The sequence below is a fragment of the Argopecten irradians genome, chromosome 10 (genome assembly GCF_041381155.1).
Source record: "Argopecten irradians isolate NY chromosome 10, Ai_NY, whole genome shotgun sequence".
NCBI classification, from domain to species: Eukaryota; Metazoa; Mollusca; class Bivalvia; order Pectinida; family Pectinidae; genus Argopecten; species Argopecten irradians.
This window is the reverse complement of record NC_091143.1, coordinates 124,896-148,844: the sequence shown is the minus strand read 5'-3', so window position 1 is coordinate 148,844 and position 23,949 is coordinate 124,896. Positions and strand designations below refer to the sequence as shown.

Genomic DNA, 23,949 nt, shown 5'->3' with positions numbered 1-23,949 from the left:
TATACGTAGGTATTAAATCATTAATACGCTTCGTTGCTATATTTTCCGGAAATTATATTAACCGGGACTTTGGCGGGAATTTGCTGTGCACGAGATCTCGGGACTGCGCCGAGGCCTTCGGTTTTCTACCGGGCCTTGAGAGGTGAGGGTTGTGTTTTTGAAACCTATGTAATTTTTATATATTTGTCGCCCATCCTTTCCCTAATTTGCTGTTATCGTATAGTATGGAAATGCATTAACATTACTGTGTGTGTATTTTTCGCTGTCAGTCGATATTTTTGCTATATTTTTGAGTTTGAAATTGTGCAATGTCGGACTTGGCATGTCTCGCTTTTAGACGGGTTTCGATAGTATTTAAAAGTCTTCACTCTTGTGTTGAGAGCCGTTGGTAGGCTGGAAAAGAGTGGGAGCCTCCTGTGTTGAGTTTCGGGGTTAACCGTTAAGGAGATATTTTGAGAATCTTCGCTGGAGAACGGTGTTTGTGAAATTGGAGGTTAAACTATCGATAATCGGCCCGGTGTGTAGCGCCACGTGCTCGGTCTTTCATTGATGGGTAGGAGTTAATTCTGATAGCGAAAACGTTAGAATATTAGCAGCAAAATTGTCCATTTCACAGTACTTCCCACTGAGCCACGCGGGTATTTTCTTGTTGTCACCTTTCACATGTTAAATATTAATAAACTGTTAAATGAATTTGAAATTGATGTCGTCCATTGTCCATACTCACTAGTACCATTGAATATTGTAGCGAGACATAGGAATCTGCAAGCTAACGCGGCAGTCGAACCCAGAGCAAAACAAATTAATTGTATCATTCTTACTCTACGCTAATGACTGCGGTCGTAGCGAAACAAGTCGTTACAGACATATACGTAGGTATTAAATCATTAATACAGTATCAATAAGATGGGATGTGGAAACCTAATTAGTTCTGGCGGTCCCACTATCTTACATGTTCTGATTGACCAGGGGTCACTTTCATCCTCTGTCAGCTATTGGATTTGTGCACTCATGCTTGGTATACCAGACTAGGGGCAATGGGTCCTTTGGGCCCCCTTTGCTTGCCAATGTGTCACCTTGCTTCCTCTGACAGCTGCTGGCTACATGACTTAGTACAGCATGTGGGGTGAGGGCCTGAGACCCTTATGGGATCCCTATGCTGGGGAGGTTTGGTGACGAGCCAATCACATTCTAGTTCTGGCACATCCTAGCCAATGACAGAGGTTGAAGGGCTATAGGTTACTGTGCTAGGACTTGTACAGTACAGTCTCCTGAGCACTGTGATGGTGTCTAGTCATCACCAGGTTCCAACACCTGTTCAATTTCTATACAGTTGGTATTTCCTCATGGAACAAAATCCCATCCCACCCATCCCATATAATTTAGCTATGCTTTGTAATGTTTCTTTTTATAGTGATTAGTTGTTTATGTTGTAGTTTCTAGTTTGTTATTGTCTATTAGCAGAAGACCGATATTTCATATATAGGGACTATCGTTTCCAAAGATATATATTGTGTATTATTACATAATATTACATAATATTAAATATTGGTTACTTTTAGCCCAAACCTGTCTTTGTGTTTTTATTTACCAACAGTATATCTGATTAATATACACGATTAAACACCAATTATTGTTCAATTAAAAGACAAAATAGTTTCTATTTGTACAATAGGATATCAAATGAGAAAATATTCCTATAAGTTATAACCAATATTTCCTGTTAAAACTGAAGGTTTCGGATTACTTACTTCATTGGTGACTTTTGATCCAAACAGCCAACCAGCTCCCCGGGGACTGATTGCCCAAGTTTCCACATCCTCCGGGTCGGACCAAACCAGATGTACGCAAAGTTAAGGTAAATATCAAGATAATTCTTGTTGGTCAAAGTCATGCATAACATTGGATTCTGATGTCATCGATGGCAAAAGACGTGATTGTCCTGAGCTCCGTAAACAGTGAAGACAAATATTACAGATTTACGCTGTAAACAGAGATAGAATCCAGCCAAACTAGGCAGCGACGTGCCAAAAAGGCACTTACGTGCTACACCCAAAATATTGGAAGAATTGGAAACTGGAAACCTGTAGAAAACGTCAAACATCAACATGCCACAACCAGGACGGGAGTATCGTGATGTCAACAAACAAAATGATAGAGACCAAGCAACAACCCGTGCGACCAGGTCAACAAGCAAGTCTGAGAATAAGCCTCCCGGAAACCCGTTCCTTCTACCGTGGGATGGAGACTGTTACAAACTTTGCTCAGTAGTACTGGATTTCAATACAAAGGTACTGAAATGTCGGAGATGTAGTCATCAATACAGCATCAAATGTGTCAACAAAAATGACAACATGCATGCCGTATTAAGTAACTCTGTGGACTCCATGTGGTTTTGTCCTCCTTGCATTGCCACAGTAGAGAAAAACCTCCAGACAGAAATACAAATTGAACAGAAGTGTGCAGAATTAACAGAAATGTTTGAGGAAAGAATCAAATCACTGGAGGCAAGAGTTTATAATATGTGTAGTGAAGAACATATTAAGAAAATGATAAGACACGAGTTAAAGAAAAGTGAAGAAGAAAGCGAACAGCACGAAACTAAGAAAAATAGAAAGGAGGCCACTACCCATCAACTGGATGTTATCACGGAAATCAATGAGAGAAAAACCAGGGAAGCAAACATCATTGTCTTCGGAATTAAGGAGCAATGCGGTGCAGACGGGTCCGCGTGAAAAGCAGCAGATGAGAAGGAAATACGGGAGATGCTCAAAACATGCAAAGTTATTTATGAGGACAATGTAGCTAAAGTCATAAGACTTGGCAAATTTGACAAAACATAAGTGAAATCGAGGCCGCTGCTGGTTTCTTTTGTATCCTCCGAGAGAAAGAAATCACTCTTCAGACACATATCTGAATTAAAAAACAGTGATAAATACAAAGAAATTCGTATCAGTAGCGACCTCACAAAACAAGAAAGGGAAGTGGAAACCGCTCTTAGAAATGAGGCGAAGGAAAGGGAAAAGAAAGAATCGGGGAAATTCATGCATCGGGTACGGGGACCACCGTTGAACAGGAAAATCGTCCGCCTGGCAGTAAGAAAAGAATAATGCATGTCGAAAAATTCTGATGTATGTTTACAAATGCAGATACTCTCACCAACAAAATCGAGGAACTTAAATCTTTAATAAATCATGAAAAGTTAGATATAATAGGATTTGTTGCTTTTCCAAAAAATTCCAGATACCAAATAAACAAGTCTGAGTTGAATATTGATGGATTTGAAGCTTTTCCCGGAGAGATGGAGCAAAAAAATGGATCGAGAGGAATTATCATATACACAGCACACAAACTAGGAGCCATCAATCAACAAAACATTTAATGAACAATTATGGGTAAATATAAATCTTGATAATGGAAACATATTAACTATTGGGTGCCTGTACAGGAGTCCAAACAGCGAGGATGAAAACAACAGAGATTTGTGCGCGCTACTTACCAATATAGTAGAGATGAAAACATCACATTTGCTAATAATGGAAGACTTTAATTTGAAATATATCAATTGGGATCAGTTGACTCCATCTAGAAAAGCAAAACATTTGGAATACCAATTCATTGAATCAATCAAAGATGCGTTTTTATTTCAACATATAAGGAATCCAACGAGAATCAGAGCAAATAATGAACCCAGTATTTTAGACCTAATATTTACAAACGAACAAGATATGACTAGTAACATTGCAATAAAAAGCGGATTAGGAAAGAGCGACGATGGTACCATATTTTTTGAACTGAACTGTACAAAAACTTAAAACATTTGCAAAACAGTTAAGTATAACTACAACAAGGGCGATTACAAACAAATAAGGACAGATCTATCAATAGATTGGAAGGAAATATTACAGCGTGCACCGGACACTAAATCAAAATAAGAATTATTTCAGAAGATTGTAAAATCCACTATTGATATGAAAATACCAAAGAACATTCAAGAAACGAAGAAAAGGCAAAATCCTCTTAACAATCAAACTATACTATAAAACCCTAAACTATGAAACGGAAACATAGGAGCTGGCAGAGATATCTTGAAACCAGGGAAGTGCGGAAATATAACGAATATGTGAAAGCAAGAAACAAAGTCAAAACATTAGTAAGAAAATTGAAAAAGTGTTTAGAAAGGATATTGCTAAAGATGTCAAGACGAACCGAAAAAGTTTTGGAGATATGCAAATTCAAAAATTAAATCGAAATCGGAATCACAGAGCTGCACATTAAATGTGGAAACGAACTGACCATTGCCCACTCTGATCAAGATAAAGCAAACGTATTAGCGGACTATTTTTCAAGATGATATTCCCGTATTGAAGAAACTTAGCATAGAAAATCCATTTATTAACATTGATATATCGGAACTGGAAGTATTAAATATTTTGAAGGCATTAAATCCAACCAAATCACCAGGAGCAGATAATATTCATCCGAGAGTACTAAAAGAAACAGCGAACAATTTAAGTGGTCACTGAAAACAGGAGAACTATAGCTCCCCAAAACTTGGAAGGAAAGTCAGATAACTGCGATCCACAAAAAAGGAGACAAGAAAAACCCAAGGAATTACAGGCCAGTAAGTTTGAGAATGTTGTTTGTAAAACTATGGAAAAAATTGTGAGGAAAAGAATAATGGATCATCTAGATAAGAATAATCTTCTTTGTAAACAGCAATATGGATTCATCAAGGGAAGATCAACTATTTTACAGTTACTTAAAGTTATTGATAAGTGGACAGAAGTTATCGACCAAGGAGAATCAATCCAAACCATATATTTAGACTTCATGAAAGCCTTAGACACAGTCCCACACCTGCGGCTCATTGGCAAATTAAAATCATACAGATTATCACCTGAAATCTTCAAATGGGTAGAAAGTTTTTTAAGTAACCGGAAACAGCAAGTATCGGTAAACGGAGAACTGTCAAAATGGATGGAGGTGACAAGTGGTATCCCCCAGGGAAGTGTTTTAGGACCGATTCTGTTTGTAATCTATATTAATGACCTTCCCGAAACTATTAAATCAGCCACTTACTTGTCACTTAAATCAGCCACTAAACTTTTTAAATATAACGAAAACACAAATCTACAGGATGATCTTAATCAACTCAAAAAATGGTCTGATCAATGGCTTTTAAAATTTCATCCTGATAAATGTAAGGTGCTATATCTAGGGAAGATACCAATTAAAATCGCCCTACATTCATATAAAGACACTTTGGAAGGAAGAATACAGGTACAATTAGAGGAGGTCTCGAAAGAAAAGGGTCTTGGGATAACAACAGACAACAGCCTAAGCTTCAGTGAACATATTCATGATGCCGTCAATAAAGCAAATAGAATAATGGGAACTATCTGAAAAACCTATAATTATTTAGATAATCAAACATTCTGTCTATTATATAAAGCACTTGTCAGACCACATTTGGAATATGGCGCATGCATATGGAACCCGTACTTACAAACACAAATAAACAAGATGGAAAATGTACAAAGAAGAGCAACAAAACAAATACTGGGAATGAAAGATTTAACCTATGAAAACAGACTGATGATCCTGAAGTTACCTACACTAAAACACAGAAGGCTTAGAGGAGACATGATCCAAGTATACAAATTGATACATGGAGGATATGATCGAGTCGTCGTAGAGAGATTTTTAATTCAAAATAACAACAAAAGCCGTGGTTACGTCACCATCAATAAAAACATTTGAATCTCGCTTGGATAAGCATTGGGGCAGCCCGAATGCTACTTTAATCATGAGATAGATAATATTGAACTTATTAATAGTCGGGATATATAGGCATTATGCCTGCGTCCAGTATTATTATTAATTATTATTATTATAACCTATTTTTTTCTACAATAAGCTCATATTCTACACTTGTATGGTTTGGGGAGCCAATTACTACTCAAAAATTTCTTGATAATTTGGAATTTTTTTGTACGTTCTGCATCAAATTAGGTGGGGTGTTTGGACCTTAAATCAAATTAGTTTGCTGCGAAAATATACTATACACTATAAATAAACTAGGGCCGTTTCCGTTTAATCGGAACAACAAGTTCGACCGTTGATTAAAGTCATTATTTCAAGAATATATCCTGGCGGACCTACAGTTTTTAATACAGGCCTGTGACTGTGTCAAGGGTCGTCTGAAAACAATATAAAATCACCAGGTCCGTCTTTAATCAATAAAAGTAGGTCCAACCAGTCAAACCATATAATCGAAAATGGTCATGGTGTAGTGGTAACAATTTAGATTTTTTGTTTCATTCACATTATTACATCAGATATCCAATTACACATGTATAGGTGTTTTCAACTTGATATCATCTGTGGAAAATCATTAAACAAAGACTTAATGACAAATGAATTTTCGTTTACTAGTGTGATACTTACAGCTGATACTGTCAACAAATCAAACACTTTACAACAGTACCGCCACGCATTGGCATTTCCATATTTGGTTTGACATTTATCTGCAAAAATTTAAAAAGACTTCGTTTCAGCATCCATACAATAAACTTAAACCCTTGACTGAGTTAAGGTCCACTTTTATTATTGATAAGCACAACAAAATGATGTGTCTCATGTTTCCATATACATGTACTGGTACATGTACTTAGAATTCTCTGTTCCCAACATAAAAAATATTGAGGTATACTAAATGATCTTCCCTGAAAAGCATAAGATTTTTGTTATTCACACTAAATCATCATTTGATAATCACAGTTTATTGTTATTTACTATAATGTTCTATGTCACAGATGTGTTGTTTGTACTCACCATAAAACCCATAGATTTGTGTAATTGTGAAAAAAAAAAAACCCAATTTGTTGCTTATGTAGGTTGAATAGTTGTTACAAGATTATAGTACATGTATAACAGTCAAAAGAAGGTCATTTTGTTTTCAATTTATAAAGAGTTATTCCCCTTCATGGTATACTTATATTCTTGTAACTATATATGTATATTCTCAACACATGCTCCATACTAAATAGTCAACTATTGACTGTTGACATGGTCATCTTAAAAAGTAACCCCATGTACTATATAAGAGCATGGAATCTTTTGCGTTAGAAGATAAAAATGCTGATGTGTCTGCACATGGGATGAATTGTGAGAAAAGCTGTCGAAGAAACAAGATGGATACGATGACTAAAATAAAGGTGAGTGTAGAATATGTTTTAGTCTGTTTAATAGAATTTCTACTGTACAGTACGGTAAATGATCATTTAAATCATAAATAAAGGATGATTATTTTAGCATTAGCATATGAATCTTGAGAAGGAATGTGAAGTTTTACACTACATTAATACAAAATGGGATATAGGCCTTTAGTGTGCTTTGATGAACCACTTAACATGTGACTAAAGCAAAATAAGATAGAAATATTATCGACCAATATTGACCAGATTAATAAACAAGAGGCCCATGGGCCTTAACGGTCATCTGACTATTAGCACTACACAATGTAGTCGTTTAAATATTTTAGCATATTTGACCTCTGTGACCTAGAATGAAGATCAAGGTCATTCATTTGAACAAACTTGGTAGCCCTTCATCCCAGCATGTCACAGGCCCAATATCAGGTCTCTAGGCCTCCTAGTTATTCTCAAGAAGTTGTTTAAAGATTTTAACCTTTTTGACCCCTGTGACCTTGAATGAAGGTCAAGGTCATTCATTTGAACAAACTTGGTAGCCCTTCATCCCAGCGTGCTGCAGGCCCAATATGAGTATCCTGGGCTTTTTTGTTCTTGAGGAGAAATTGTTTAAATATTTAAGCCTATTTGACCCCTGTGACCTTCAATGAAGATCAAGGTCATTCATTTGAACAAACTTGATAGCCCTTCATCCCAGCATGTCAAAGGCCCAATATCAGGTCTCTAGACTCCTACTTATTCTAAAGAAGTCGTTTAAAATATTTTAGCCAATTTAATCTCTGTGACCTTCAATGAAAGTCAAGGTCATTCATTTTATCAAACTTGGTAGCCCTTCATCCAAGCATGTTGCAAGCCCAATATGTGTATCCTGGGCCTTTTGGTTCCTGAGAAGAAACGTTTAAAGATTTCAGCCTTTTTGACCCCTGTGACCTTGAATGAAGATCAATGTCATTCATTTGAACAAACTTGATAGCCCTTCATCCTAGCATGTCACAGGCCCAATATCAGGTATCTAGGCCTCTTAGTTATTCACAAGAAGTTGTTTATAGGAATTTTAGCCTATTTGACCCTGTGACCTTAAATGAAGGTCAAGGTCATTTATTTTAACAAACTTGGTAGCACTTTATTCTAGCATGCAGCAGCCCCAATATGAATATCCTGGGCCTTTCTGTTCTTGAGAAGAAGTCGTTTAAAGATTTTAGCCTATTTGACCCCTGTGACTTGAATGAAGATCAAGGTCATTCATTTAAACAGACTTGGTAGCCCTTCATACCAGCATACTACATGCCATATATCAGTACCCTGGGCCTACTGGTTCTTGAGAAGAAGTTGTTTAAGATTTCAGCCTTTTTGACCCCTGTGACCTTGAATGAAGATCAAGGTCATTTATTTGAACAAACTTGATAGCCCTTCATCCAAGCATGTTACGGGCCCAATATCAGGTATCTAGGCCTCTTAGTTATTCACAAGAAGTTGTTTATAGGAATTTTAGCCTATTTGACCCTGTGACCTTAAATGAAGGTCAAGGTCATTTATTTTAACAAACTTGGTAGCACTTTATTCTAGCATGCAGCAGCCCCAATATGAATATCCTGGGCCTTTCTGTTCTTGAGAAGAAGTCGTTTAAAGATTTTAGCCTATTTGACCCCTGTGACTTGAATGAAGATCAAGGTCATTCATTTAAACAGACTTGGTAGCCCTTCATACCAGCATACTACATGCCATATATCAGTACCCTGGGCCTACTGGTTCTTGAGAAGAAGTTGTTTAAGATTTCAGCCTTTTTGACCCCTGTGACCTTGAATGAAGATCAAGGTCATTTATTTGAACAAACTTGATAGCCCTTCATCGAAGCATGTTACGGGCCCAATATCGGGTCTCTAGGCCTGTTAGTTATTCACAAGAAGTTGTTTAAAGTATTTTTAGCCTATTTGACCCCTGTGACTTTGAATGGAGGTCAAAGTCATTTATTTTAACAAACTTGGCAGCACTTTATCTCAGCATGATACAGGCCAAATTATCAGTACCCTGGGCCTTCTGGGTCTTGAGAAGAAGTCGTTTAAAGATTTTAACCTTTTTGACCCCTGTGACCTTGAATGATGTTCAAGGTCATTCATTTGAACAAATTTGGTAGCCCTTTGTCCCAGCATGCTACAGGCCAAATATCAGTACCCTGGGTCTTTCGGTTATTGAGAAGAAGTTGTTTGAATGAAAAGTTTACGCATGCGCACGACGACGAACGGTGCATGATGACGAAAGGTCATCCTGACCCTTCAGGTCAGATGACCTAACAAGAGTTCCCAGAGGGATCTTGGCGCCCACCAATGAATGATCTATGTCTGACAATGGAAAGAGGGATCTTTTCTCTGCTTTTAAAACTTTTGCAAACATACTACATATAAAATTTGAGACAGATCGCTTCAGTACTTTCTGAGAAACAGCAGTAACAAACTTCAACTATCAAAATACATCAAAATATGCACAACTAGGGACCTAGGGGAACCTATATATGAAATTTGAGACAGATTCGTTCAATACTTTCTGAGAAATAGCGATAACAATCTTTAAGTATCAAAATCCAAGATGGCTGCCTGACCGCCATTTTGTTGACCGATCAATCCAAAAACGCATTATGCACAACTAGAGCCCTAGGGGAACCTACATATGAAATTTGAGAAAGATCCCTTCAGTACTTCGTGAGATACACCGATAACAATCTTTCACTATCAAAATCCAAGATGGCTGCCTGGCGGCCATCTTGTTGACCGATCGGTCGCAAAATGCAATATGCACAACTAGGGCCCTAGGGGAACCTATACATATGAAATTTGAGAAAGATCCCTTCATTACTTTGTGAGAAATAGCGATAACAATCTTTAACTATCAAAATCCAAGATGGCTGCCTGGCCGCCATCTTGTTGACCGATCGGTCCCAAAACGCAATATGCACAACTAGAGCCCTAGGGGCCTAGGGAAACCTACATATGAAATGTGAGACAGATCCCTTCAGTACTCTCTGAGAAATAGCGATAACAAGAATTGTTAACGGAAGGACGGAGGGACGGACGGAAGGACGGACCACGGACCACAGACAAAAAGCGATTTGAATAGCCCACCATCTGATGATGGTGGGCTAAAAACTGAAAGAATTATCTCAACATGCTAACAGTCCAGTTTCAGGTCTCTACCTACAGTAGGCCTTTCAGAACTTGACAGGAAGTAGTTCAAAGATTTTAGGAATTTTGGCCCCTGTAATCCCGGATATAGTTCAAGGTCAATCATTTTAACAAGCTTGATAACTATTGATGTCAGCATGCAATATGCCTAATATAAGGTCTCTAGGCCTTCTAGAACTTTATAAGGAGTCATTTGAAGATATGAGTTTTAAACCCATTTGGCATTGAATGAAGGTCAATGTCATTCATATCAACCAATTAAACATGGTAGTCATTTATGTCAACATGCTACAGGCCTAATATTAGGTTCCTAGGCTTTCTAGAACTTCACAAGAAGTCATTGGAAGGTTTCAAGTTTTTTGGCCCATGTGACCTCGAATAAAGGTCAAGGTCATTCATATTAACAAACATGGTAGCCAATTATGTCAGCATGCTACTGGCTTAATGTTTAGTTCCTAGGCTTTCTAGAACTTCATAAGAAGTCATTAGAAGATATTATGAGTTTTAAACCCATTTGGCATTGAATGAAGGTCAATGTCATTCATATCAACAAATTAAACATGGTAGTCATTTATGTCAACATGCTACAGGCCTAATATTAGGTTCCTAGGCTTTCTAGAACTTCACAAGAAGTCATTGGAAGGTTTCAAGTTTTTTTGGCAAATGTGAACTCGAATAATGGTCAAGGTCCTTCATATTAACAAACATGGTAGCCAATTATGTCAGCATGCTACTGGCTTAATGCTTAGTTCATAGGCTTTCTAGAACTTCATAAGAAGTCATTAGAAGATATTATGAGTTTTTAACCCATTTGGCATTGAATGAAGGTCAATGTCATTCATATCAACAAATTAAACATGGTAGTCATTTATGTCAACATGCTACAGGCCTAATATTAAGTTCCTATGCTTTCTAGAACTTCACAAGAAGCCATGGTAGCCAATTATGTCAGCATGCTACTCACTGGCTTAATATTAGGTTCTAGAACTTCACAAGAAGTCATTGGAAGATTTTAGTATTTTTGGCCCATGTGACCTTGAATGAAAGTCAAACTCATTCATATAAACAAACTTAGTAGTCATTTATGTCAGCAAAAAAATATGCTACAGAACTAATATTAGGTCTCTGGGGCTTCTGGAACTCAAAGAAGATTTTTTAATGATATTTTCAAAAAATTACTGTCCCCTACACTTTGACCTTTACCTTCTAGTCTCCTACACTTTGACCTTTACCTTAAAGTACCCTGCACTTTGACCTTTACCTTACTGTTCCCTGCACTTTGACCTTTACCTTACTGTTCCCTATACTTTGACATTGACCTTCCTTTCCCCTTTACTTTGACATTACTTTACGCTTTCCTTCACTTTGACCTTTACCTAATTGTCCCCTGCACTTTGACCTTTACCTTATGCTTCCTACACTTTGACCTTTATCTTACTGTCCCCTATACTTTGACCTTTACCTTAAGCTTTCCTAAACTTTGAAATTTATCTTACTGTCCCCTACACTTTGACCTTTACCTTTATGTTCCCTACGCTTTGAACTTTACCTTCCTAACTGTCCCCTGCACTTTGACCTTTACCTTTATGTTCCCTACGCTTTGAACTTTACCTTCTAGTCTCCTGCACTTTTACCTTTACCTTCTAGTCTCCTTCATTTTGACCTTTACCTTACAGTGCCTTACACTTTGACCTTTAGTTTACTGTCCCTTACCCTTGGACATTTACCTTCCTTTCATCTTTACTTTGACATTACCTTACGCTTTCCTTCACTTTGACCTTTACCTAACTGTCCCCTACACTTTGACCTTTACTTTCTAGTCTCCTTTACTTTCACCTTTACCTTCTAGTCTCATACACTTGACCTTTACCTTACTGTACTTAACACTTTGACCTTTACCTTACTGTCCCCTATCCTTTGACATTGACCTTCCTTTCCACTTTTACTTTGACATTACTTTACGCTTTCCTTCACTTTGACCTTTACCTAACTGTCCCCTACACTTTGGCCTTTACCTAACTGTCCACTACACTTTGACCTTTAAATTATGCTTTCCTACACTTTGACCTTTACCTTACTGTCCCCTGTACTTTGACCTTTACCTTACCGTCTCCTGTACTTTGACCTTTACCTTACTGTCCCCTGTACTTTGACCTTTACCTTACTGTCCCCTATATTTTGACCTTTACCTTACAAATTTTGATAATAATGTTTCAAAACTTGATCTACTGCGGTTATGCTAGAAAAATATGTTTCTACTCTGTGAACAGACAGTATGATGCCCTCGCTATTTAGCAACGTACGTCACCATGTTCCCCCCTTGGCCCTGTGAGCTATTAAAATTGTGGTTGAAATGCCCATATCAATGAATGTCACAATACTAACGTTTTGACCGGAACATTTCCATATGACTATGACAACTACTGTACTTTTGTATCAAATATGCGTGTGCCTATCATGTATAGACTAATAAACAAGTCATCTGCCCCTGTGTAATTTGCATTTTACTGTGGATTAGTCCTACCCTTTGGTGATTGACTGAACGCCAGGCTATATGTAGCCACACAAAGTATTCAGCAAAAAAATAATTACAATAATAGTTTATGATGTATCATGTATCCCAGTAGTATATCCACTTTACCTGAATGATTAGTTAGGGAAAACAATGTTGCAATATTTCAGCAATCTTTACGAAGCGACAAACAATTTCAAAATCTTTTGATGTGACCGTTACCCTGTAAACGACATCTTTTTTAAAAACAACAAAACACCAACAAGGTTATACAGGTATGTCACTTTTGTAGAGGAGAAAATGAACGATAGCTACTACTTGAAATATAAGGTATTTTATATCAGTAAATTAAAAAAAAATTACACTTGACAAAAATGTGACCAATAGCCACGCTGCTTTTTTTTTTTCTTTTGCGTAATATATATTAGGCAAAAAAAAAAAAAAAACAGTCTAATAATATAGGCAGGTTAAGCGGACTAGGGGTTTCCATAATTCAAATCACAATCCAATTAACAGATGTCCTAACCTGACTGACAGTAAGACAATAGCAAATACCTGATATAGTCCACCAAATAGCAAATTGCCCCTGGCCAGGTAATTGCAGGTGAGTTCGATGAAATGGCATTGTGTACAGGTAAACAACATCCAGGTCCAGGTATTACAAAACCGAACGGTCTGAAAAAAATAGTTTATTTTGCTTAATATCTCAATATTTAGATCTCTTATAGTATAAAAAAAAATCTTTCTACCATATGTTGAAACGTTTTACGGTATTGTAATAAATGTATCTCAATTTATTCGGTTAACAATCATCAGTGTGTACCTACGTCAATACTTTAATCAAGGATTTCTTTAATTGTTATGTAAAATTTTACTTTACAGTCACAAACTTTGTAATTCACAATGTCTTAAAGATACATACTAACCTTAAGGTCTTTTTTGCCCTTAAGGTAAATAAATCTTTTGCCCTTAAGGTCAAAAAACCATACTCAAATGGATAATTATATGGCCATCATTTTTCTAATTCGTCTGTTTTTAGATCACGTAATGAAAATTGAATATTCTCGAGGTCTGTTAATTTAGTAAGTGCTGTTAAAACAGACATAAGATTTCTAGTTAAAAGTTTGTACACAAGGGCTTATACCAGAAACATATATAACTTAAATATGAATCCTCTAATCTTCTTATGTATTTAGACTGATATCAGTTGCAATATTTCCTATTTTATATATAATTAAAACGTCGTCTTAACTGTATACTGCATATATATTTGATACACAAAGGTAAAAAAACTTTTAACCAATATTATTTTGTTAAACTAACTACTTAAGGTCAAAAAAGTTTTTTGACCTAATATCAAAATTTTACCATGACAAGGTCAAAAAAGGATCAATTTTTACCTTATTTTAAAAGTTTTTTGACCATTTAAAAACAAACTCTGGACCTTTTAAATTACAAAATCACCTCCCTTTTCCCACCTGCATACGTTTTAATTTTAACAATTATGAATATTCATTATTAAGTAAATATCTATTCACTAAGAATTGGCATTTGCCTTAATCTTTTGCCTATCAGAATTCAAGGTCAAATCATTATATTTTTATGTTCCGGAAGGATGCCAAATAATTTTTTTACCTAGACAAAAACATATACATGTAACCAATAAGTTTTACGAGAAAATGTTATATGCATGAGTCTTTCTGCCCTACTTAGCGATACATCTGCATTGATACACTAGTATCCAAGGTACGGACTTTGGTTTATTTTCGTAAACCTTGTCCAGTTTATAATGTGACAATGGGTGTGTTAAAAAAAATATTCCGGTCGGCATTTCTGCTTTACATGTGATAACACCACTTTTGACGCCTTACTTTCCGTTTTGGTCAAAAACTTTTCTTACTAATCTGTTGAAGACCCCTCAAAACGTTTATTAAATTTCCCATGTATTAACTTGCTTTAAAGGTATTGTACATAAATGTCAAATAAAAATTCGAGTTAACAATCAATGTTACCTACATGGGTAGGCTGGTATAATGAGGAAAATACTTTAATCAAACGTTTCTTTAATTAATAAAAGGACTTTTAACAGCACCATGGAGGTCACTTACCTAGTTACATTTTATGACTATCCTTCTATCATATAAATCTTGGTTTTAAGGATTTATGTCAAAAACTCTCATGTTGCAAATGGATAAACCTTTTGCCTTAAGGTTGTGTATCCTTATGTCGGAACATCTTTTAAAGTACAGCTAAAAAACTTTTTAAAAAAACTAAGTATATAAACTTTTAAACCATTGAAGTACATTGTCATGCATTTTTTTCAGCTTCAATGGTAAAGTGGATGACTGCATTAAGGTAAAAAAAGACAATTTTTTAACACATTATTAAAAATCCTAAGACAAAGACGTAATTTGTCTAAATTTAACCCATTTTCATAGGGTCAAAAACAAACATTCTACCATTTTGCTCAAATTGGAAAAAAAGTTTTTTGTATTAAAGTAAATAATCATCTTTTTACCTTAAGTTTACATCCCCCAGCGCATAAATTTTTTTTTTTGTCATGTAACCGTCGAAAAACTTTTTAGCCATTCCAATTTTAAACCAAAACTTTTTCAACCATATGGTAAATGTAATCTTTTGCCCTTAAGGTCAAATAAACTTTTTGTCCCTTAAGGTAAATAAATCTTTTGCCTTAAGGTCAAAAAACTTTTTAAACCTTAAGGTAAACTTTAAATATGGTGAAAATACTTTATTTAAGGTAAATAAAATTTTGCCTTTTCAAAAAACTTTTTTAACCGTAAAAAATAACTTGTTTTTAAATGTTAAAAGTCAAAAAACTTTTAAACCAAATGGTGAAAGTTAATAAATCTTTTTTAAGGGTGAGCTAAATAAGTCTTGGCGCGGTGCCCTTAAGGTAAAAAAATCTTTTGCCTTTAAGGTCAAAAACTTTTTTAACCGTAAGATCAAATAAATTTTTTAACCTTTAGGTGAAAAAACTTTTAACCATAAGGGGAGTAAATCTTTTTGCCCTATAAAAGTAAATAAATCTTTTCAGGAGCCCTTAAGGTAAATCTTTTCCCGTAAATCGTCTATTGGTCAAAAAAAACTTTTTAACCATAGAGTTTAAATGGATTTAACCAAAGTTTTGGCCCAAAAATCCTCTTTTTTTTTTCCTTAAGGTCAAAAAAACTTTTGGCTCTGTCGTTAAGGTAAAAAAACTTTTTTAGGAGGGCATGGGGCCAATAGCCGATTAGCAGGTCAATGATATTCATTATTTAAATCGCTACTATAATAGAGTGAATAATGGAGTAACCATATTTGGTATAAACAACAAAAACAAACTTTAAAATAATTTCTTTTCCTTTGGGGGGAGTGGAGGCGCAATCAATAGGGGGTCAAAGGTCCATAAATAGAAAATAGAGTTCTACAGATTTTTTTTCGGGATGCAAAAAATTCTTTTTCATAAGGGACCAGAACTTGAAGTAAAATTAGAATGCTCAAACTTTTCAATGGTGATAAAACTGGTGGCAGGTAAGAAGTTTTGGTAGTAATATTGCCCTTAAGGGGAATCACACATCGCTTTAAGTTTTGATAGTGAAAAATAAATTGTGTGTCATTTGTCAAATGTGGAGATCTTTTCCTTAAGGTTTAAATCTTTTAAACCATAAGGTGGTACTAAGGTCAAATAAATCTTTTTTAAACTCCTTGGGGGAAGGTCAATAGTTTCATGAACTTTTGATAAATGTGTATAAAACTTTGACTTACAGATGCTGACCCTCCAGGTGCAGGAAAATAAATGGTTAAGTCATAGGTTAGAGTAAATCATTTTAAAATCCTTAAAAAGTAACTAAAATCTTTTGCATTAGAAAATAATAGCATATCAAGGCCACCATTAATGTTCAAAAAAAACTTAAGGTAAAATTTAACATTTCCCAATGGCAGAGTAAGGTACAAAAACTTAATATAAAAACTTAAATCCTTCTTTTGGTGAAAAAACCCTTAAGGTAAATAAATCATTTATTCTTTTGCCCTTAAGGTCAAAATTTTTTTGTAACGTTAAGGTCAAAAACCTTTCAACTATAAGGTAAATAAATCTTTTGCCCTTAAAGGTCACCCTAAACTTTTTATAACCTTAAGGTCTTTGAAATACTTAAGGTCAATAAACTTTTTTAACTTTGTTCCCTTAAGGTCAAAAAACACTTTTAATTCATCAAGGCAAGTAAAATCTTTTTGCCCTTAAAGTGTACAACGGAACGGAAAATTATATTTTGATATGTTATTCTGTTTGATCTCCTGACAAGAATGTTGAAAACCGCATCAAAATCGGCCACTTCAATACCGAGATACTGCCCTCTGAACTGCCCAATTTTTACCTGTATATCGACTGCTATTCAGGGAATCGGCCACTCACGCTGATTTGGGGAATAGCCGGATGTGACGTCACGAGGACAACGGCCGTGGGTTGTTTGGTAGTGGGGTTATAGTACAAAGGTGGGACATATATGTATTCCTGAAATGGGCTTACGAGAATTTTACAAAGTATATATAGTTATGATGACAATTTGATTATATATAAGGAAATATTTGCAACTGAAACAAAGGCTAAAATACATAATTGTGCAGAGATTTGAAAAATTAGAATTATCTATATCTCTGCCTTGTGTAAAACTATCATTACACGGCTGTCCCTTTTTTTATACTGTTTTATTTAAATTATTAAATTATCAAAGAAAAAAAAAGTACAAAAAAGTAGGAAAAAAAAGCACAAAAAAAACACAAAAAAAGTATACTTTTAGTGACTCAAGATTTGGAACCGTAGTTTTCCAAATTGAGTCAAAAAAAAGTACTAAAAAAGACAAATAAAGTAGAAAAAAAGTAGGAAAAAAATACAAAAGTAGGAAAAAAGTACTGTCTACCAACCACAGGTCATGTGTACTTTTTTCGTACTTTTTTTGTGCTTAATTCGGATAGACATCTAGAAGTACTAAAAAAGTTACAAAAAAAGTACAGAAAAAGTACAAAAAATAGTACACAGGCATGTTGTATACTAAAATCTACTTTTATTGTGCTTTTTTTGAACTTTTTTTGTGTTTTTTCGGGTAGACATCTACAGTACTAAAAAAAGTACTAAAAAAGTACAGAAAAAGTACGAAAAAAGTACACAGGCATGTTGTAAACTAAAATCTACTTTTATTGTGCTTTTTTTGTACTTTTTTTGTGTGTTTTTTTATTCGGGTAGACATCTAAGTACTAAAAAAAGTACTAAAAAAGTACAGAAAAAGTACGAAAAAAGTACACAGGCATGTTGTAAACTAAAATCTACTTTTATTGTGCTTTTTTTGTACTTTTTTTCAGCTTTTTCGGGTATATAACCATGGACCCACCAATTGTGCCTTTTTTTTTAGTACTTTTTTTGTGCTAAAACGTAGACAAAAAAGTACTAAAAAAGTACAGAAAATAGTGTACAGAAAAAAGTAACACAGGCCATGTTGTAAACTAAAAATCTAACTGTAATTGTGCTTTTATTTTGTACATTTTTTCAGCTTTTTTCGGGTAGACCATCTACATCACCTAAAAGTACAGAAAAAGTACTAAAAAAGTACAGAAAAAGTACGAAAAAAAGTAACACAGGGCATGTGTAAAACTATAATCTACTTATTATTGTTGCATTTTTTGTTACTTTTTTATATAACCATGGACCCACACCAGATTGCCCTAAGACCATTTTTAAAGGTTTTGGAGGTCTTGATAAAAAACGATAAAAATCATACCCTATATGCATGGTACCATATATTTTAAAACGTTTAAAAATGGTCTTAGGGCACTCTGGTGGGCCTATGATTATATAATCTATAACTAATTCTTAGATCCCTGTGGTTGTGATAGGTAGAAACACGGCTCAATACATTCTAAAACGGTTTAGTTTGGACATACTACGATTGTTTGAACCGTAGTCAAATTTTACAATATTTGCCACAGATATACGAATGCTACCAAGACTACGGCTACTATACGGAAACCTGTAGACCATTAAAGAATACCACGAATGGTACAGGTGTAAAGTTGAAAATGGACCCCGTTGAAAACTGATCTCGGATGAAAAATAACTCCAAATGCCATTGAAAACTTAACTTTAAGTGCACTTTTCACACATACGAACTTGTTTATCATTACGTAACCCAACACTACAAACAAGATCTCGACAAACACTTTCCGAATGACTCGATCTAACACTGGAAAAAAAAATGAATGTCAAAATTCAAGATCATTATTTTCAATGGCCAATATTCATTTTCTACATTTTCATCGATTTTGTTACGATAGTATGAAACAAAAATGTGGAGAAATGCTCAAACTAAACATTACATATTTATCTAGATATCGATTGGCTGACATTAACATTGTCCAGATGTTTTAACGTCGCAAAATACAGAAAAAAAATCAAAAGACAAAATGTATTGCTTAACGTTCTTAAAATGTAACCACTTAACGTTCTTAAAATGTAACCACTTAACGTTCTTAAAATGTAACCACTTAACGTTCTTAAAATGTAACCACTTAACGTTCTTAAAATGTAACCACTTAACGTTCTTAAAATGTAACCGCTTAACGTTCTTAAAATGTAACCACTTAACGTTCTTAAAATGTAACCACTTAACGTTCTTAAAATGTAACCGCTTAACGTTCTTAAAATGTAACCGCTTAACGTTCTTAAAATGTAACCACTTAACGTTCTTAAAATGTAACCACTTAACGTTCTTAAAATGTAACCACTTAACGTTCTTAAAATGTAACCACTTAACGTTCTTAAAATGTAACCACTTAACGTTCTTAAAATGTAACCACTTAACGTTCTTAAAATGTAACCACTTAACGTTCTTAAAATGTAACCACTTAACGTTCTTAAAATGTAACCACTTAACGTTCTTAAAATGTAACCGCTTAACGTTCTTAAAATGTAACCACTTAACGTTCTTGAAATGTAACCACTTAACGTTCATAAAATGTAACTTGCATGTCCAACCTCAACGAAAATAGAACATGAATTTATAAATTATGATTATAAAAAGATAAAAAAAACGGTAAAAATCATAATGTACATAGTACTACAATTGAATATACGTACAGTGTATATAGTACTACATGTATGATATAGTACTATATGTAGAGTATGATTTTTACCGGTTTTTTTATGAAGACCACTAAAACGTATAAAAATATTCTTAGGGCACTCCGGTGGGTCCATAATTATATAATCTGTAACTCATTCCCCGATCCCTGTGATCCATAGCTAATCAGGCGAGGTGATCCGTGAATGTGTGACAGGGCTTATACATCATGCATGTAGATATTTCATCACTAACAGAGTTATTGCCCTTTGCAATCACATAAGTATTAGACTGTGAACATGAAACCTTGGGTAAATTTTCATTGAAGATAATGAAACTATCAAACCAGATTGGAATTAGTTGACAGAAAATTGGAGTTATTGCCCTTTGTAATATCATTGTCTCTAAAAAGTTCACCCCTTGATATGACATTAAAATTTGTATATGTCAGGTGACTGTTAGGCCCCATGGGCCTCTTGTTGAAGTGGAGTTCATTTACAACTTTGGATGACCCCCTACTGTGAATGCTATTTATTTTACTGTTTGTAAATTGTTGTATATTGAGGTTTGGTCTATGCACACAATTACTAAACTGGTTGGACTGCCTACAGCGAAAATTCACCAACAAGTTGTTATACCAAATATCATTCTGATAAACCCATACATCACATGTTGATTAAATCCCCAAAATCTGGGATTTCAAACTAATATCCATACTTCATATAGCTTAATTGTATGATATATAAAGGTTTTAGCTTTATATGAACCAGAATCAAAGGCAACATCTTATTCAAAATGTAATCTGTACAGATCTTAGGTCTAGTTTCATTTTAGGCAGTCTCTAATGACAGAATCATGTTCAGTGAGATTAATATGGTGGTACCTCTTGGGGTGAAACTGGTGCTGCAGCAATGCCACCATGTCTGAGAAATGATGTATATTTCAGTTACTGCATCCTCGATACTCCAGGCGTTCTGATCACTTATGATCTCTTCATCCCCATCCTCGATACTCCAGGCGTTCTGATCACTTATGATCTCTACATCTCTGGACTATCTCATCGTAAAACTGGAGGCAGCTCAGGGGAAAACATCTGAACCAATCCAAGTCCTGCAAAGGCTCCCTTTGAAGACTACAGAAAAAGTGACGCCCTACATTGTACATCAAAGCCACACAGTCAACCACAGTGTAATGTTAAATGACTCTTTTGATGTACATCAAAGATATAAAGTTCTGTCCTTTGCCTCCAGTTTTAAATGAGATAGGAACCCCTGGAGTATCAAGGATGCAGTTACTGTTAACCAGATCATTACCATGGCGACTTCATTTAATGTTCTCCGGTTTAATTCCGTGATTCTGTCTTGTATTGAGATCTAGAGTTAACATTCCTCAATTTTTGCAAATTCATATATAGTATATGACATACGCAAAATTTGATTAAACATTATTGGTTGTCATATTTTTGACATACATTGGGTGTTCTAGCATATCTAGTGGTGCGCGTTATTGCTATTGTATACTATGAAGAAAAAAATGTCCTAATCCACGCTTTTTGTAACAGTTGCCATAGTAGCATATTTTGAATATATCCACTGTTTTGTAATTGTGCAATCAGCCTTTTAAAATTATTGATATTTTATTTAATTGATGCCATTAAGATGGATTTGAAGTGGAATAAAAACATTTTTTCATGAAGATGTTTTGTTAAGTTTCATTTACAAATACACTGAATAATGTTATGCTAATAAGTCTCATCAATATTTTCCTTCTAATGTGGTTAAATAAGACAAAATGTGTATGTTTACAGAAAAATAAGCTAGCAAAGAATTATTTGCTAGAAAATATCAATGACTTATTGTTTTCTGATTTCTTCCTAAATGTACAACTATGGACTAAGGAGATTGGAGAAAGTTGGGTAACAAACTTTAATTGTCAAAATTGCCAAAATGTCTGTGTGTCAGCCATTTTGTTTTCCAATTGCTGGCAAATGAAATATGCAATACGATGAATCAAGGGGAACCTAGCTATTTTGCAACTAACTTAAATTGTCAAAGTCAAAGATGGCTGTCTGTCAGCCATCTTGTTTTCCAATCCCCCTTATATGGAATATGAATAACAAGGTACAGACAGAAACCTACATATGGAGTTTTTAAAAGATTCCTACTTTCTGAGAAATAGTGATAACAAGAATTGTCCCTTTAAAGGACAGACAGTCTGATACTGAACTATCAACAAAGGCAATTGGATAATCCATCATCTGACGCTGCATCCTGGGCTCTTGTATTGAAAAGGTGATCGGGTAAATTACATTTAAAGATAATTTTTAAACGCTTATATGACATAAAAGAATTCCCATAGAAATAAGATATTTACACAGGTAATTAACCTAATCACTTTTTAATAACTGGACATTGTTGAACATCAAATAATTTGCTATTCAGCAATTTGTTTCATTCAATGCCAAAACAAAAGTTGGAAACTATTGTTAAAATGATAATGATTTATTTCCTCTGTGCATCAATACATGCAATGGAGAACAAATCTGTACATCAATACATGCAATGGAGAACCACTGAACACGAATATCTAACCTTAATCATACCACACATTCAAGCCCTTATACTTTCTCCTCCGTAAACATTGCAAGTCTGTATCTGTACTTTATAAATGTATTAACTGTTGAGACAACCCCTTCGTACATATAATATCACATATTACAGTAAAACAGTTGTAAGAAAATAGTTCACAAGTCCTTGGTTCTAATTTCAAATTGAGAACTGAAGATACTAATTTTTATGAACATTTACAATTAACACAGAAAAGTCTATAATTTACCTTGCATACAGTAGACTGATTTATAAACATTTCTTACGGAAGGGTTTCACACCTGTAGTAGTTAAAATGTATAAAATCACTCACAATAAAAATCATGAAAGGCTATTAGTACTTGTTTCTACAAATTTTCTTGTCTTGCTGGGCACGTAATGCAAATTCAGTTTTTCTTGATTCATACATGATTCCATCTGATTTCATTTACTGGAATTGATATCTGCTTTACAGGAGTCTCTTGTTTCTATTGAGAATACTGAATAGGACTCTAGTAAACATGTATTAAAGGTGGTTATCAATGTTTAACAGTGCTAGCTTTGTGTGTTCACTCCACAGTTACCATGGTAACATATATTGTTTGTGTACTAACCAAAGTAGTTTAAAATCGAGGATCAACTTAATTTAGATCATCACAATTCCAGTTAAACATTTCAAGACTGAAACAAATCTGATGCATACAAATCCATCTGAAGATAACCCTGTCTTTCATATCAAATCACAGCAGGTCCTACATTAGATAGACCTAGAATGACATCAGCACTGCTATGCCCGACACGTTGTCCGTTACCTTAATGGTCCTGTACGAGTATTTACAACTTTTATAAGGTCATCACATATTTCAATAGAAAGTAGGGTGTCGTCGTGCGCAATGGTATCACACGTTAACTGTCGGGTACTGCTCGGAACAGTTTGGCCTCTCGTTGATCAGCGTCGTTGAAGGAAAGGACTGCCGCTATGTTTCCACACCTATAGCAGTAGTTAGGGGCTGACCACACCTTCACCAGCTTCTCATCAAACATGTACTTGTAACCTAAAACAGGAAACAAATACAGACACAAACATCACATAACATGTATTGATTCTTATGCTTCTACATTCTAAGATGACAGATGAACATTTACATTTACAATATTATATTTCTATTATGGTTTGGCCATATGAATGAACTTATTAATCAACACATAAACACAAACATTCAATGGGTATAAAATCTCGAATTTTGTTTCTTTACCATTGAAAACATGTTACCTGAATTAATATCTTTCAGATTTAAAGTCAAATTGAAATTACAGTCCATAGGCTAAAGTAAACAATTATTCTACCCAGAA

At 34.8% G+C, this 23,949-nt stretch overlaps 1 protein-coding gene and 1 long non-coding RNA gene across 5 annotated transcripts in view; both read right to left on the bottom strand.

Moving 5' to 3' along the window:
- LOC138332851 (serine/threonine-protein phosphatase 6 catalytic subunit-like) overlaps positions 1–23,949 on the bottom strand; it is a 58,447-nt gene that overhangs the window by 4,728 nt on the left and 29,770 nt on the right. For 2 of the 4 annotated variants that reach the window (XM_069280803.1, XM_069280804.1), the window contains exon 5: positions 1,683–1,843. The exons of 1 other annotated variant lie outside the window; for it this stretch is intronic. In XM_069280803.1, the coding sequence (XP_069136904.1) occupies positions 1,698–1,843 (146 nt within the window). In that variant the 3' untranslated portion in view covers positions 1,683–1,697. Of the gene's footprint in view, positions 1–1,682; positions 1,844–22,555; positions 23,652–23,949 lie in introns of those variants that run through there. One more of the 4 variants, XM_069280805.1, reaches the window with a different exon arrangement.
- On the bottom strand, positions 4,606–17,357 carry LOC138332850 (uncharacterized). The gene is made up of 3 exons (XR_011209894.1): positions 17,276–17,357; positions 13,458–13,577; positions 4,606–6,530 (listed from the first exon to the last, which is right to left on the bottom strand). It is a non-coding gene; the product is annotated as an uncharacterized lncRNA (long non-coding RNA).